Genomic DNA, 15236 nt, shown 5'->3' with positions numbered 1-15236 from the left:
ACACACACACACACACTCTCCGTGCCATTAGCAAGCGGCTGACTTGTGAATGTCAGTGGGTTCATGATGATGGCTCAGGGAAGTACACGCAGTCTCATGGATACTGCTTGATATTCCCCTTGGTGTGTAGTGCCCACAGGAGTGATATTACAGAACTAATGGGTTTACTGCATTGCCTTTGCCTTGTTTCTCTGTAGATCTGTGTGTTGGCTGCTCTACAGTGTCAGATGTAAAGTGCGCTGAAAGACACAAATGGCGTGGGCCAATAAGCTGCCATCCACCACAGGAGTTAAAATCCTGACACAACAGAGTTACTACTGATGCCACTAAAAGACTCCTGGTATACTGCCAGGTGCTTAATGCAAAGTCCAATCAAAAGCTGTATTTATCTGTGCTGCTCGGGTACAGATCGCCTTCTCTGCCGTTGTTTCCCGGCTCCAACACACAAAAGTTCCAACGAAACAAGACACTTTAGTTGGTTTTGTTTTGTTGTGACAGATCTTGATGATCCACTGTTTTTGCCAAATGCGTAAAGTTATTTTTCACATGAATGTGCACCTCACAGTCTTTATTGCGTTTGCAAGGGGGGTGACCAACACCGACAAATTATGTAGTTTCTAACTCCTCTGTAAACTTTGTTTTCTTTGGCTTTTGATTCTCTATAAAAATCCAAACAACTAGATATCTCATGACGACAACATTCAAGATTTGAGAAACTCCTTACAGATGTAACACTGCCTCTCTGAGTCATTCACACTTAGCTTGCTGCAATGAAGGTGGTGCACCCTCAATTGGTTCTATATTTTGTCTCTGACCCCAGGATGTAAACAAACCTTCATTGTGTCATATATTTCATTTAGCACTCCTGTAGTTTACACGCCCTAAACTCTCTCCGCTTGTGTGGGTTCAGTTTTCTCACTTTAGACTTAATATGTCTTCAGTGCACCTGCTGTAAAGAAACCAAACTGAATTGTTTGTTGCTGTTCCACAAAACCTAAAACCTAACACCAGATGTCACCAAATATCACCTATATATATATTTTTTATCAGATTACATTTTCACACAAAAATATTTCTCCTCTAAAATAGCATCCCATTTTGGCGTAATTCCGAATTTTGACTGACATAATCATAGATTTTACAATTAATTGTTGGCTGTAAAAACCTTTCTGAACTTCTGAATAAACAAAACATTTCTACACACATGCTGTCCACCATAGCTCTGACCTGGAATGAGGCATAATCCCACTAAAGGAGTCTGTAGTTGAAATAGTTGCAGGGCCTCGCTAGTACCAAAAGACAAATGGCTTTAGTATGATTTATCAGTGCAGCAGCCACATACACACACACAGTACAAAAAGTTGTAATATATATCTTACTGATCACCGGGCCGGAAGTTATGTCTGTAATTACTTGAACTGAAATAAATATTGAGCCATTTGCATTTGCAGCTCTTATCCCATAAAACTGTGACATGTTTTCATTTCACATAAAGTGAGTTTGAAAGCTTTTCACATCGGACATACATATACATAGTTATCATGTGCCTCCTGCTTTTGTAGGGACTTCTTCTTGCAGGATGTTTGACTGCATCAACTTGCACAAGTGTATTTTGTATAGGACTGTATTGGCAAAGATCCGGCGATATGATGATCCGGCGATATTATGCATATCATAATGCAAGAGTTACAATCCAATATATTGCTATATACTGTAAGCAAGGCAGTATATTGTGATTTAGAAAAATAGAAAATACAATTTTAGGAAAACTGTCAAAGTATAACATTTAAAAAGTTAACTTGTACCAGAGCAGTGGGATCTGCATTTTTGTTTATCACAGTCCCTGTTACATCCAACATCATAGCCCTCAGTTTACGTTATACATCTCTTATATCAAGCAGTTGGAGGTTTCAACACCAAAATCAATACATTATCTTTAAGAATCAATACATTATCACAAAATAAAATATAGCAATATGATACTTTTTGATATCTTCTTACGCCCACTAAATTTGAAGACAAAATGTGGACCTAATCAGCTAAATGGACAGGCTGTAATGCCACTATGTATTATTGGCATATTGCGTAACTTATAGGTTTTTATTAATACAATATGTGTGCCAAAGTGAATTGAGGGTCACTATTAATGACGTATAGCTGACTTTATCAATGCTGCCAGTATCTGTAGCTTTTTAAAAACCATAAAGTAATTGTCAAACACAAAACTGACACACATTTCTCTGCTCGAGTTACACTTGACCTTCACACCTCGTTTGTATAATTACACATCTAAATTCAGAATCTATCGCTTTGATATCTAGGACATTCTTGCACTGGATGATTGAAATAAGCTACAAGCTCTCACGGCCGTAACGCCACCATTTTTACTGCAGACCTCTCGCCACTGTGCAGGGTGACAACAAGAAAGTGGCAGCTTTCAGTTTTATCGTAGAGCATCAACATACTTCTTGTACACTCAGTTACATTTGCTGCAATATGAGTGTGGACCATGTGAAAGGTCTGTAGTTGGTTCAGAAAACATTGATTGAATGGAGAGTACTAAACAGTAGCAGCATATTAAGCATCCCTGGCTGCCCGTTGAGACTTCAGTGTCTCAGCTGCATTTTGTGTCAGCATTTCTTGCATCCTGAAACTTTGGGTGAGAGGATTAATCAAGTGTCAGCTCCTCTAAACCAGAACAACCAGCAGCTGAGTGGCAGCAGCAGACCTGAGATCACTTAAAGCCTCAGCACTGGGATAGCTAATGATGCACTGAGCTCTAGGTGTGTGTGTGTGTGTGTGAGAGAGTGTATGTGTGTGCGTGCGTTCCAGCAAACCCTGATATTCAACTGCACTGCACTTGCTGCAATTTTCTTTCCATGAATATGCAACATTTAGAGGACTTTTGAGATATCCATATTCAGATAAGACACTGAGATCAGACGTGATCAGAAGTGTTCTGTGGCATCCGAGGGCCTCTCTGGTTTTGATGGAATTGTTTGGAAACAGCTTTCGTAACTTTTTTTCCCCTCATAAATGTGTCTCTCAAAGGATGAAATTTGATTTTTACACTCTGCAGACTCTGGTGGCTGTTTAAATAAATACCATTCACGCGGGCTGAAGAAAATGAATCAGTGATCTCTTACAATATTGTGATAATTGATTAATTATTGATTGTGATTTCCAGTGAACACCAAATATCAATTCTGCCCTCTCAAAGATAGGTTGATATGCTGTTTTAATCTGTTCCGAATACGCTTACATTTCGGACTGTCAAATTAAGAAATTTTAAGATGTCACCTGTCACAGCATTTTTTTTTAAATTATAATAATTAATCAATCAAAAAGTGTCATATACAATCAAAGCAGCTTGATTACCATCCCTGTTCTCTAAAATATCACTCTCACTTTCTGCAAATATCAAACTCATATGAACAAAATAGTGAAGAAAATAAAGAAATAAGAGAGAAACAGAAATTAAGAGCTGTCTTGGGAAGCATCTTGTCAGTTATGCAGACTAGACATTTCTGAACCAGATTATGTTAATGTCAAACATATTTTTCAGTTTTACACAGCGCTCAACAAAGATATTACTTGACTATCCCTGTTTAAGTTTATAAAGTTTGAAACTGACTCTCCTCCAGACTTCTCCACCAACTCATGGACTACTTGTTTCTCTCAGATTTCGATACGGGGGCTTTTACTCCACAGCATCCAGCACTGGGATGATGCTGATACTAGATCATGTTGTACATCCATCACATTGACAAAACATCTTTTTTCCATCTCTGCTGTCCCACTTTTTCCTCCAGAATAGACTACTGCAGCTCTTTTTGGGGGTGGGGCTGGGGGGACTGTATAGTTTTGGTGATCTATTCTACAGTGACAGTTTGGTAAAGTGACACTCACCATGATGGAGTACACCAGTGCGACAATGCTGACGGGCCAGACGGGGCAGAAGCAGGACATGATGACGAGGATGAGGTAGTCCTTGGGCTTCGGGGTCTCCTGCACGGTCGCGTTCCCGGTGGAGGAGCGGCTCAGACTGACCTTGGACGGGGAGAGGGGGGCGGCGGCGGCCAGCTGACCTGCGGAGCCCGACCTCACGGCGACGCTGTGGCCGTTCTGGTCGGCCTCCAGGCCCTTATCGCCGCCCATGTTGACCGTGAAGGAGGTGGACATCTTCATCCCGTTCCCTCCGGGCTCGGTGGTCAGCGCCAGGAGTTGCTCCGTCTCATGGGAGTCCGCTGGCGGCGCGCCTCCTCCACCCTCACCCAAGTTGGACTTGAGGAAGTCGGTGTCCGTGTTGATGGCCATGTTCAAGTCTCAGTGGTGTGGAATTAGATCAGAAAGGGAGTGTATATATAGATAGTACCTATTTAAAAAGCAAAAACGAAACTTAGTTTCAAAATTGATTATAAGCCAGGAGGCACCGACATCCCGTAATACAAAGCAAGTTTTTACAACTAATCTTTGGGATCAACTTTGATTTAATAACCAGGAGTGTGATCACAAGCCGAGGTGTGGTGGGATGATAAAGATTAGATTATCTGAAAGATGAAAGAAAAAAGAAGAAGCTCTGCTGTAACAGATCAAATCCTTAAAAGAATAAAATCAGAGAGGAGATGAAAAATTCCTCTACACATCATTCTTCCTCTTCAATCACTTTCCTTCACCTTCCTTCACATCCGCCGTTTGACTCATTGCCGAAGGGGGGGCTCAGATCAGAAAACCTCTCCTCCTCTCTTATACATCCAAGGAGGAACAATTCATTCAGAGGAGCTCCAGTCACACGCCTTGATCCAGTCCCACCACTTTTCCTTTAAGTCTGTCTGTTCTTTGAAAAGTAGCCTGAACGTAGTCTCTCTCCTTCTCTCAAGAAAGGAGGATGAATGTGAAACGTCTCTCTCACAGCAGACCCCCCAAATGAGCCACCTTCTATCCCTCTCCTACTCTGTCTCCACGCCGCAGCAGCACAGTGACTGTACACAACTTGGGACCAGTGTCAAGTTATCTACATTACAACAGCACACTTCCGGTGATTAAACACAAAATAAAAGCTTCATTTGCCAACAAGTGGCTTTTGAGTATACAGTATGTGACAATAATTAACCGATACATGATATACCCTATTTATCATTTGTATTCATTCAAAATATACGTGTTGTTGTTCTTATTAAACCCTGTCTGTGGAAGGCAGTGGCTGTCAGGGATCCATAGCTCTGGAATAACCTTTCATTTGGAATCAACATTGTCCTGTTTTAAAACACTTTTAAAGACTTATTTATCCTCTATGTCTTAACTGTATTTATTATTATATTGTATATTGTTATTATTATATGTTAACTTATTTATTTTGTGGCATGTACACTTCATCGGGTGTGTCTTTTTTCCCCCCACATACAGAATTTCTTGGAAAACACTCGTCTGTGCTCATATTGAAGGAAACACATGTAAAATCACAAAATATTCTGCATTTATAAGGTTTCTGTGTATACAGTTCAGAAGGTAGAGCGAGTAGGCCGACTCATTCAGAATACAGCTCCTTCTGTTAGTCCACATGTCAAATCTGAACCCCCAAAAGTCCCAATGTTATATGAATGGGGAAAAATGCAACGTAAAATGAATGAAAGAGAATCATAGTATACCTTTATTGCAAAGCAATCTGTTCAACAGTGAAAGTACAGGCTAAAGACCACCACAAAGTCATATACATTGGTTTATTACCTTCCTTTCCCTCCATTTCTAGGTTTTTATTTTGAATACACGGTGCTCGTACTTCCGGTGTGAAATTGGCTTTCTCTGGCTAACTTGACTCATCAAATGTTGGAGCAGGGCAGTCTGGCGCGGAGCCTCCTCCACCACCACCTCCCACTCCTCCCCCACCTCCTCCTCCCTTTCTTCCCAACATCAGCACCAGCGGTTTATGGAGGAGAGCCAGCTATGCAGAATTCAGGCTACTGTATCCACGTCGTGTTTCAGTCCGGGGCTGGTTTCTAGCAGCCTTACATCACAAATCTCTTTTTTATTTCCATTTTCTAAACAGCACTTTGGATATTCAGCCTACTGGATCTGATAAGCAATAAATTCCATATAGTGTGCAATGAGTGCTGTATTAAACCACATGTTTTAGTCTCCTTGTTCAACTAATTGCCTCAGATCAGGCACTGCTGCGCATTAGTAAAGCTGGTTGTAAAGGGGCTGGATGCTATGGCTTCAATGTTTAACCACGATTTTTTCGTGGTTTTTTTTCTTTTTTCCTTTTGATCTGCTCCTATTGATTTTGCTCATCATTAGACTGGTGCATTAGCGTCAGCCTCATTTCCCAAAGTGACTGCTACACTGCACTGTGACCTGTGGTAGTGATGAGGAGGGGGGGATTTCTCTGAATGAAACTGAGCTCCCGCTCTGATGTCATGCTATTGATCTAAAATTTTATCCCACAGCACAAACATAAGTGCATTCAAATGTGTTTTTCCAGTGCATTCCCCTAAACCCCCCCTGTGTCTTATTCCTTGTTGCTTCTCTCACTGTCAAAGCTTTGCCCCTCCCCACTGTGAAACAAACACTCTGCAGTATTCTCTTTCAGGATGTACAAAGGAAGCAGTGTATGGCCTACAGCACAGATCATTTAGCCCGTGTTTATGAGCCCCTAGACTCTTCAGGAAATTGAGAATGCTGCTCAGGACTCAGGGTAATTTCTCCAACAGGGTTCAGGTTGAAACAGAATAATTGTGGGCAGAGCTCCACCTTGTGGACAGGCAATGTGCTTACAGGACTCAGAGAGGTGACTTGGTATAACTTGTTAAACATTTTTTTTTTTTTTTTTTTTTACTATAGTACCTATTAATAACACATACGAACACACATAGCCACTACTCAGTTCTTTGTATTTAGTTATTTAGAATGAGTGGCAGTAGTGTTTTGGAAAAAGCTGCAATGATGGTGGTGCCATTGGCTCACATAACATCTGGTGGGACATAAACACAACAATGTATTAGTGGCAGTCAGTCAGGGGTAGATGACTGGATGCATGATTTTTTTTTAACACACGACAAATATGCCTATTCCATCTGTTTCAGAGAGTTAGATAAGAAGACTGACATCACCCCCATAAATATGAGGTAAATATGAGACTACAGCCAGTAAAGACTGCTAAACAAGGGAACCGCCGTAGGCAAGACTAAAAATAACAAATCCACTGCATCACGCACAAACTCATTAATCAACATGTTGATAATAGTGCTGGTTGGCCCAGATTTTGTTGGAGAGAGCCAGTTCCCCCATTTCCAGTCTTTATGCTAAGCTAAGCTAAGCAGCTGCTAGCTCCAGCTACACATTTACAGATAGTATACAGACAATGGTAGCAATCTTCTCATCTAACACTTGGCAAGAATGCAGATTAGCATACTGTTCCTTAAAAAAAAAAAACTGTAGTCATTATTCTCACTTCAATCACTTAATGCATTCATAATGTTTGCATTTAGGTACATCTTTTCGGCTTTGCTAAACAAAGTAATACAATATAAAATCAACACAAACAGCACATAACAATAAAACAAATGAATTAAATATTAATCAAACTCAATACACTGGAAGGGTGAACAGTCCTTTATTTATATATATATTATATTTATATTATAGATTGTTTCAGTCATGGTTTGGAGGAAAGAGAAAAGGCAGGTCGAAAGGTTTAGGGTTTCATAAGGGAGTGAAAGTCACTTCAGGGAGTTGGGTGTGGTGGTTAAATGTAAAATGAAACATGGAGATCAGTGATTTCTGACTTCTTTAGCCCATCACTTCTCTTGTTCTCCAACTTCTGCTGCAGTCTCTACCGCTCAGAACATGCCCTTGTACTTGTTCTTGTCCTCCTGGTTTTTCTCTTCCATGCGCATGTTGAGCACCGCCAGGTCCTTCTTGACGGCCTTCTTCATGCCGGGGTCCAGGTCCAGCACCCTGCTGAAGTCCTGCCGGGCTTCTGCCTCGTTCCACACTTCCATGTGGGCCTTGCCTCGTAGGTAGAAGGCCTTCACTACACCTGGAGGACGTAATATAAACACATACACGTTTGACGGCAGGAACTCATGTCTGGGACATCTACAGCTTTATAGCAGGGCTTCCCAAAATGTAGATGCACAAAATACTCTCAAATAGGGGTCAATTTGAGAGTATTTTATCTTCAGGATTCCTGTTTTTTTATTGGTAAGTATAGAGATAAAAGTCTTTACAGTCAGTCAACCTAGGATCATTATAAATTACAATTAAAACAGACAATCGTATTTGTTTCCTTGTTCAACAAAGTGGCAAAAATAAAACTCTTTATGTTTTAGAAATGCCTACATAACCCCTCACTCCATGCTGGTGGAGTCACACACACCCTACAGTGTATGTCAGTGCCAAACCTGGGTGCTGGTTGACAATGTCGCTGGTGTGCTCAATGACCTCGTAGTATTCTTCCATGCGCAGCAGACACTGGCAGTAGTTGAGTGTTAAGGTGTTGGCCATTTTCTCCAGCTTCAGCCACGGGACCTCCCATGCTTTCTCCTGAAGGAGGAAGTAGTTCAGATCCATGTCTTTACATACTGTTTTATAGGAGCAAGTACAATTCCGTTTTGGACCACTTGTTTGATGCAATCACCTTTGTTTGAACATTCTTGATGCAGATGATGGCTTCCTTGTATTTCTGTGTGGCCTCTTGGTACTGTCCTTGTTTGTATAACTTGTTCCCTTGACCGTGCAGCACAGGAACGGCCTTCAGCCTCTCTTGATCACTCATAGCCCACGTCTCCCTGTTGTACTCACTGGGGTGGTGGACCTGTCAACACACACACATATATATGGGAGTTGGGTTATTTAGTTTGCGTCAATTGTGGTAGTTTAAAACACTATTGTCACTGAATTGTCCTGGTACACTACACCTCGTGTGTTCTTCCTTGCTGAGGAAGCTTCCCTTTGACACATATCCACACATATTTGTCTCACCCTGATCAGTTCCAGGACAAAGTAGAGGGGTTTTGGTTCCTTCATCAGCTCATCCAGGTCGTCATAGCCAAGGCTGTGGTAGGCGAACATGTTGGCCATACCACATGTATGGATGTGCCAGTCAACTGGGTCTTTTCCCTCTGCTATGCGCCTCATACTCTTGGATACAAGTGGATAAACGCCAGTGTGCTGGAGAGAACAGAGGAGCACAAGAGTCAACATTTAAAAAAGAATTACTACATAATAAGGATCTTACTCTGTGAATGAAAGATGACTGAGATTTTAATATTTGATCCTCTGAAAAAAGTGCAGTTACTATCATGTAACTGCAGGCTTTAAAATCTTATGAATTGTTCCATTGTTCGCTGCTTATGAAGCAGCTCCTGGATTTGTCTGTAGATCACATCATTACTCTCTGTTTTAGCTTTTAAGCTTATGGAGAGATTAAATTACAAACCACAAATCAAACCTGAGATTAACAATATTAGAGAAATAATGTGTCATGTCATTTTTATTTATATAGCCTAATATCACATATCACAAATTCACTCTACAATCTGTACAGCATACAACACTCTCTATTCATATCCTCTTGATTAGACAAAGACAAACTCCCTGAACAAACTCCTTTAACAGGATTAAAATGGAAGAAACCTCAGGAAGAGGAGGGATCCCTTTTCCAGGATGGAAGACATACAATAGATGTTGTGCGAACAGAATGGCAGGATGAAAAGAATTATAGATAGACTGTAAACGTATATAAAGAATATAAATGTTTATGGTGGGTTTTCCTTTCATTCTTACCTTGCACCCTTATCAGTGTGCCCTTTAAGGACCAACCCTGTTACCTTGTTAACTGAACATGTCTCTGAATTTATATACAGCTTACCACTGGAACTGAGAAACTAAAAAAGCCAAATAAAAATGTGAAAACATTTATTATTTGGACTTTGTAAAGATTTCCTTTTGTAGATTTAGTGGTTGAATACGGTTTTTCACCTCCCTTACAAATTTGACAAATTATTATTCCAGGTGTGACAGGAATTAATTAAGCATTTAGCATTTGAATTAACAAGGTAGAAGTAGTAGAAAGTAGAAACAAGAAAAATTACCCCTAGTGCATAGATGGTTGCATGCTTGGTCAAGAGTAACATGGTGATATACATGATTCTCTTTATACTGTACATCTGATCTAATTTTGCATTAAACTGATTACAGATCAATCGTTTAAACATAAATGAGTTGTTTCACATTATCTACAGTCTATTTCCTCCTAGTTTAGTATGGCAACCTTGCCCTCCGCTGGATGGGAGTGATACTGCACTACATATTCAGCGGAGCGTGTGGTGCAGCCATGTTGTTCAGAGGAGTGAATAAGCTCCATCAAATCTAATCAGAGTGGAGGGGAGTCAGTAGTGCTGATTCAGCACGAATCAGAGCCGATTAGGGAAAACTGAGGCTGCTGCAGATTAATGACAGTATGCCTCAACCCATCTGTCTCTGACACATACACACACACGCACATACACACAAAGACCAGACATAACAAATTATAGATTACATATGCATCAACACATATTCCGAGAAAGTATGTTTGCTTCATAACAATAGATATATATGTATACATCTGATATCTGTATGAGACAACAGCTTTCATAATAGGACATTGTCACACAGAAACAACATAAAGACAAAATATTACTATTCACGGAATTCAAAGTGAAACTAAACTGAAATTGAATCAGTGTTTTTAATACATGAATGTTTTTTATAAACCGCATACACTATTATTATGATGTGTGTTTCTACTCAAGTTCTTTTAAGTAACCCATCCAGCTCTATGTTTCCTCTGTGATACATTATTTGTTATTATCTGGCTTTTATCATAATTATCATAATTTTCTGAAGGGGAGAGTTAGGTGCGATGCCTGTGCTTTATGTCTAGGTTTTAAATGTATAATGGAGCACATAAGCACTTCTTATTGAGTTGTTTTGTTGCTTATTATTGTAAGCAGGGTCTATAACTTCCACATTTGCAACAGTCAAACTTCTCAGAAGAGATTTGTACTGACAAACTATAATGCACTGTGCTTTAAATCAAACGAGAGGTAACACAAAAGAAAAATAAAACACAAACTAGCTGTTTTTTTTGTAGCACTCACAATAGTGTCACACCAGAATTCAGCGACCTCACCAATCCTCATGGAGGCCAACAGGGTCTCCCAGATGTCCAGTTTAAACATGTTGCCGATCACTATCTCCATGGGAGTCCCCACCACTTTGCTGTCATCTATCACTGTACGATCATCATCACACAGCTGGGTGCGGAAGTGGAATGTCACCTGGAGTGAAATAAACCAAATTGAGAGAAGGACTACATACAAAAAAAGCTTGTTTAAACTATACACTGTGGACAAGCATTTAGCATTTAATGAAATTACATGAGGGAAAGTTGTATCAAGTTAAAACTCACTGACAGGCAAAGCTAACGTGTTTTGTTGAAATATGGCAGAAAACACATTAGTCTCAACAAAAATGTTATGTCACGAGCTTCACACAGCTCAGTTATTCAACAGGGCAGACAGACAAGAGGAAGGACAGACATGCCAAGGTTGCGTGGTTGTATAACGTCTAAGGAAAGTGAAACCATCCCCCAGAACTGTGTGCACACTGTGGTGCAAAAACTGCTCTTTCACATATTTCACAATGACAGTACCTTCCTTTTACAGGACCAGCGATTTTATAAAATTATAGGATGATGTCAAATGGAACCACCGGGAACAATAAAAAGTAGATTTCCAAGAAATATGAAGCCATTTTTTAAATTCAAGAAGGGTTTCATATTTCAAACAAGGTACTGTCTCAAAGAAGGTGAGGCTTAAGGTTTAATTTTATCAAACGTGATGCAGATGGCTCAAAGGACATTGATTAAGATCTGTAAATATTGTTCTCATTAAAGGTGCATTGAGTGACATATGTCCTCTGTCAACCTCTACTGCCTGCCAGTGGGAATTGCAACAACATATATGTGCCTCCTTCACACATTCTCTTCAGTTGCAAAGGCTTAACATTGTCAGGAAAATGAAATCCATAAATCTCAAGTAATGAAGCCATGCATATTGAACAAAAACCCTTTAAATATTTGCGGAATATATCCCGGTCATGCTTTTCAACAGGCCAATAATAGTCTTATTATTTGTCTCTTACTCATTGCTCCTTTAAGTCTTGTGCATAATAAGAAGGATCCTCGAGGACATACAACAAACACAGCTTTATTGGATAATTTTTTAGAAAAAAATGGCACATCTAAATAAATAAATAGAGCCTCTGTTTGGGCATTCTTTATTTTTCTTGATGCTTTGCAACTATTCTGCCACAGTCTGGAGAAAAACTCCATGGTCATATGATACTGTGCACAGTTTGATAATCCAGTGCATATGTTAAATTAAATTATTTCTTCCTTTAATTAGATTTAGAACATTAAAACTGGCCTTGTGAGATATATATTTAATAATCCTCTCCCCAATTTGTCCTAAAGAAAGACCGATACTGTTTATCTGAAATATGGCTTAATTAGAAGTATTTACTGCACTGTAAATGGACTGTATTGTGAAGAAGCTGTGGACACATATTTGGTGTATACCTATCAGTGTTGCTCTATATTTATCAGAAAGCGTAAATAAAGTCCTGAAGGCCTACCGTACCTTTGCCCCAGTAGTGAGTTTTGGGATGTCTCCGGTCCCTCCATACAGGATGGTTTTCTTGATTCCCTCTGAGCCCAGCAACATCGTATCCTGCACGTCCGACATCTTTTTGTTTATTTGTATGGTATTATATTACCATGAATATATATATATATATATATCTAATGAGTAAGTCTGTGTGTATGATGTGTGGAGTACAACATGTATAAAAGAGTATGGATGACTTGGAGGTGCTGTTCCTGGTGGATTAGCTTAGGCAGAGATAATGAGATTAGAAACTTCTCCTTATGTTTCATCATCTCTGTGTCGCTTTGTGTATCAGTCATCATCAGCACTTTCTCGAACACTGTCGAACTTCAGAAGCATCCAGAAAGGAGGAGAAACGGAGAGTCGGAAAGAAAGAAACGTGAAGTGGATTCAGTTTTTGGAAGTGGCTCATATAGATTGTCGTGTCGCTGTCTGTGTGGTGATGACTCCAACCCTATCGAATGTACCATGAGACCAGAATGAAAGTGTGTGTGTCTGTGTGTGTGAGGGAGAGAGACAAAGAAAACAAACACAAATAGGTCTGTGAGAGTAGGACATGGTTTCCATTCCAGAGGAAATTTCCTGGATTTATGTGGATGTGGTGATCCGAACAACGCCGAGAATACTGAGAAATGGTGGAGCAGACAATTACTGTATGGACTCCTTGACCTTGTCTATTAAACATCTGTCTCCCATCTGGGCAGTGTGTGTGTGTGTGTGTGTGTGTGTGTGTATGTGTGTGTGTGAGTGAGTAATCTAAGGCTCCTGTAGTGTTTGTTAACAAAGTCTGCAAGCAGTTTGAGAAGGCAATTATTCTCAAACATTACCCAGTGTTAATGCCTTATTCCGTACTAATTGCACAAATAGAAAACCCCATAACTGCACCTTGGCACTGCTCGCAATTGTATAACTTTACAGCTTTGTGTTTCCTCTGTGGAGCAACATGGAGGGATAGGTATTTCACCATGAATTATCAGGCAAGGCTGCTGTCTTATCTCTATTCAAATAAGACCTCTATATCCTTGGAAACATACTATCAAGTTTGCCTTTTTTCCACTGATGTGACAAACAGGATTGGGCAACAGTTTGGTATGTACTTGGCAGCTCTCCAAGCACAGGCCATGAGCGCTTTGCATGCTCTCTTGTGGAAGAGGTTGGTAGTGCAGCAGGAGTTGGACATTCTCATCTTGACCATTTGAAATAGTTGCTAATGTGGACCAGTAAAGCCTTTAGATGTGTGATAATGGGCTACACAAATAATACTTTTGAATGGACTTGGAGATCTTCTCACTTTATGACCCTGCAGAGGCAGTAGCACGGTGAGGTGGTGGATTCATAACCAATACCATTATAATATTAATAACAGTATGCTTAAATAATTAATATAACAGGTAAATTGTTTCTCCTCTTTTGGTATTTTTGCTCCTCCATCCCTTTCTGTGGAAACACTGGGCTTCTCTTGGGTGACAGGTTTGTGTTGCTATAGTTACAGCCTTTTACATCATTATCAAATAGTGAGTTTAAAAGAAACTGATAACAAGTGTGATTAATCTTCATTGTTAGACCCCTGTCTGTAATTAGAAATGTGAGAGAAGAGGCTCGTGCTGAACATGGTCTTGGTTTGGTGTTTTTACATTGTGTCAGCATCCTCCCTGGTTTTTCTTACCTGGGAGTGGAGGGAGGGCAGCAATCCATCCAACCTGTTGGAGAGGTAATACTATGACAATGGTGTGTGTTGTAACTCAGGCCTTGTGTCGGAGTGACTCATAATGCTTGCGTCACAACGCCTACACCTTTCTCTAATGCTCTGTCTATGCGTGTCTGGCTGCATTTGTGTGTGTGTATGTGTGTATGTGCGTGCATATCTGAATTTGCTGCATGTACATTGTAGCGTGGGAAATCAAATGTGCCAGTTTACTGAACCACATACACATACGTCTTTGAGAAAAGGTCCAGCTCCAAGCAGTCCTGCCAGTGGGAGGTAGGCCTACACCCCGATCTCCATCATATTTAGCCCTGCTGGAAACCCGTCGCTGATGCATTAGTTCCACTTTAAGCAAGTCATACTCTATTTCTGGAAAGTACAGTCATGGATTTCCTGGGGAGGAGCTGTTCCCTGTGTAAAAGCCATTCATTCATATACATAATGTATGGGGGAGGGCTCCTTCCATGACGCACAACATATACGCACATAGCATAATGTTTATGAATGTGTAAACCTTTTGTGCTCCTGCTGTGCGAATGAGGTTCAGAGAGGGTGAGAGAGAACAAGGGAGGGAGGGAGGGCGAGAGAGGGAGAGAGAGAAGAAAGAGAGAGAGAAAATCCTTCTTTCTCTCCCTGCTGTTAGATTGACATGTAGAGCTGACCTAGCAGGAAGGAAGACGCACATGCAAAAAGAGCAGTGTGGGGGTCACGATTTAGGGTTGCAAGGTCACCCCACCCCCCCAGCCCTGCAACCATCAAACACACACACACACACACACACACACACACACACACGGAGAGAAGCATTTGTTCATTTA

At 40.5% G+C, this 15236-nt stretch overlaps 2 protein-coding genes across 2 annotated transcripts in view; both read right to left on the bottom strand.

Moving 5' to 3' along the window:
- The window catches only part of trarg1a (trafficking regulator of GLUT4 (SLC2A4) 1a), a 14810-nt gene extending 10276 nt beyond the window's left edge, over nucleotides 1-4534 (bottom strand). Inside the window, exon 1 of the mRNA XM_035680005.1 lies at nucleotides 3910-4534. Within this exon, the coding sequence (XP_035535898.1) occupies nucleotides 3910-4317 (408 nt within the window). The 5' untranslated portion in view covers nucleotides 4318-4534. The remainder of the gene's footprint in view (nucleotides 1-3909) is intronic.
- A 3304-nt stretch (nucleotides 4535-7838) lies between these two features.
- aipl1 (aryl hydrocarbon receptor interacting protein-like 1) lies at nucleotides 7839-12791 on the bottom strand. The gene is made up of 6 exons (XM_035680537.1): nucleotides 12687-12791; nucleotides 11145-11324; nucleotides 8983-9171; nucleotides 8639-8815; nucleotides 8403-8544; nucleotides 7839-8038 (listed from the first exon to the last, which is right to left on the bottom strand). The coding sequence occupies exons 1-6, from the start codon at nucleotides 12789-12791 to the stop codon at nucleotides 7839-7841; spliced, it is 993 nt and encodes a 330-aa protein (XP_035536430.1).
- Between the last annotated feature and the right edge of the window lie 2445 nt (nucleotides 12792-15236).

This window comes from Morone saxatilis, unplaced genomic scaffold (assembly GCF_004916995.1).
Source record: "Morone saxatilis isolate NCDOM2014 unplaced genomic scaffold, NCSU_SB_2.0 Contig8, whole genome shotgun sequence".
NCBI lineage: Eukaryota > Metazoa > Chordata > Actinopteri > Moronidae > Morone > Morone saxatilis.
The sequence above is the reverse complement of the archived record's forward strand: the minus strand, read 5'-3'. Positions and strand labels throughout refer to the sequence as shown.

Bases quoted from the DNA above. Each gene is read 5' to 3' on its own strand.
- aipl1 (XM_035680537.1), bottom strand. From the start codon at position 12,791: ATGTCGGACGTGCAGGATACGATGTTGCTGGGCTCAGAGGGAATCAAG. The intron at 9,172-11,144 runs GTGAGTGCTACA...TGTTCTCTCCAG, and splicing joins AATTCTGGTGTGACACTATT to CACACTGGCGTTTATCCACT. The intron at 8,816-8,982 runs GTGAGACAAATA...GTGTGTTGACAG, and splicing joins TTGTCCTGGAACTGATCAGG to GTCCACCACCCCAGTGAGTA.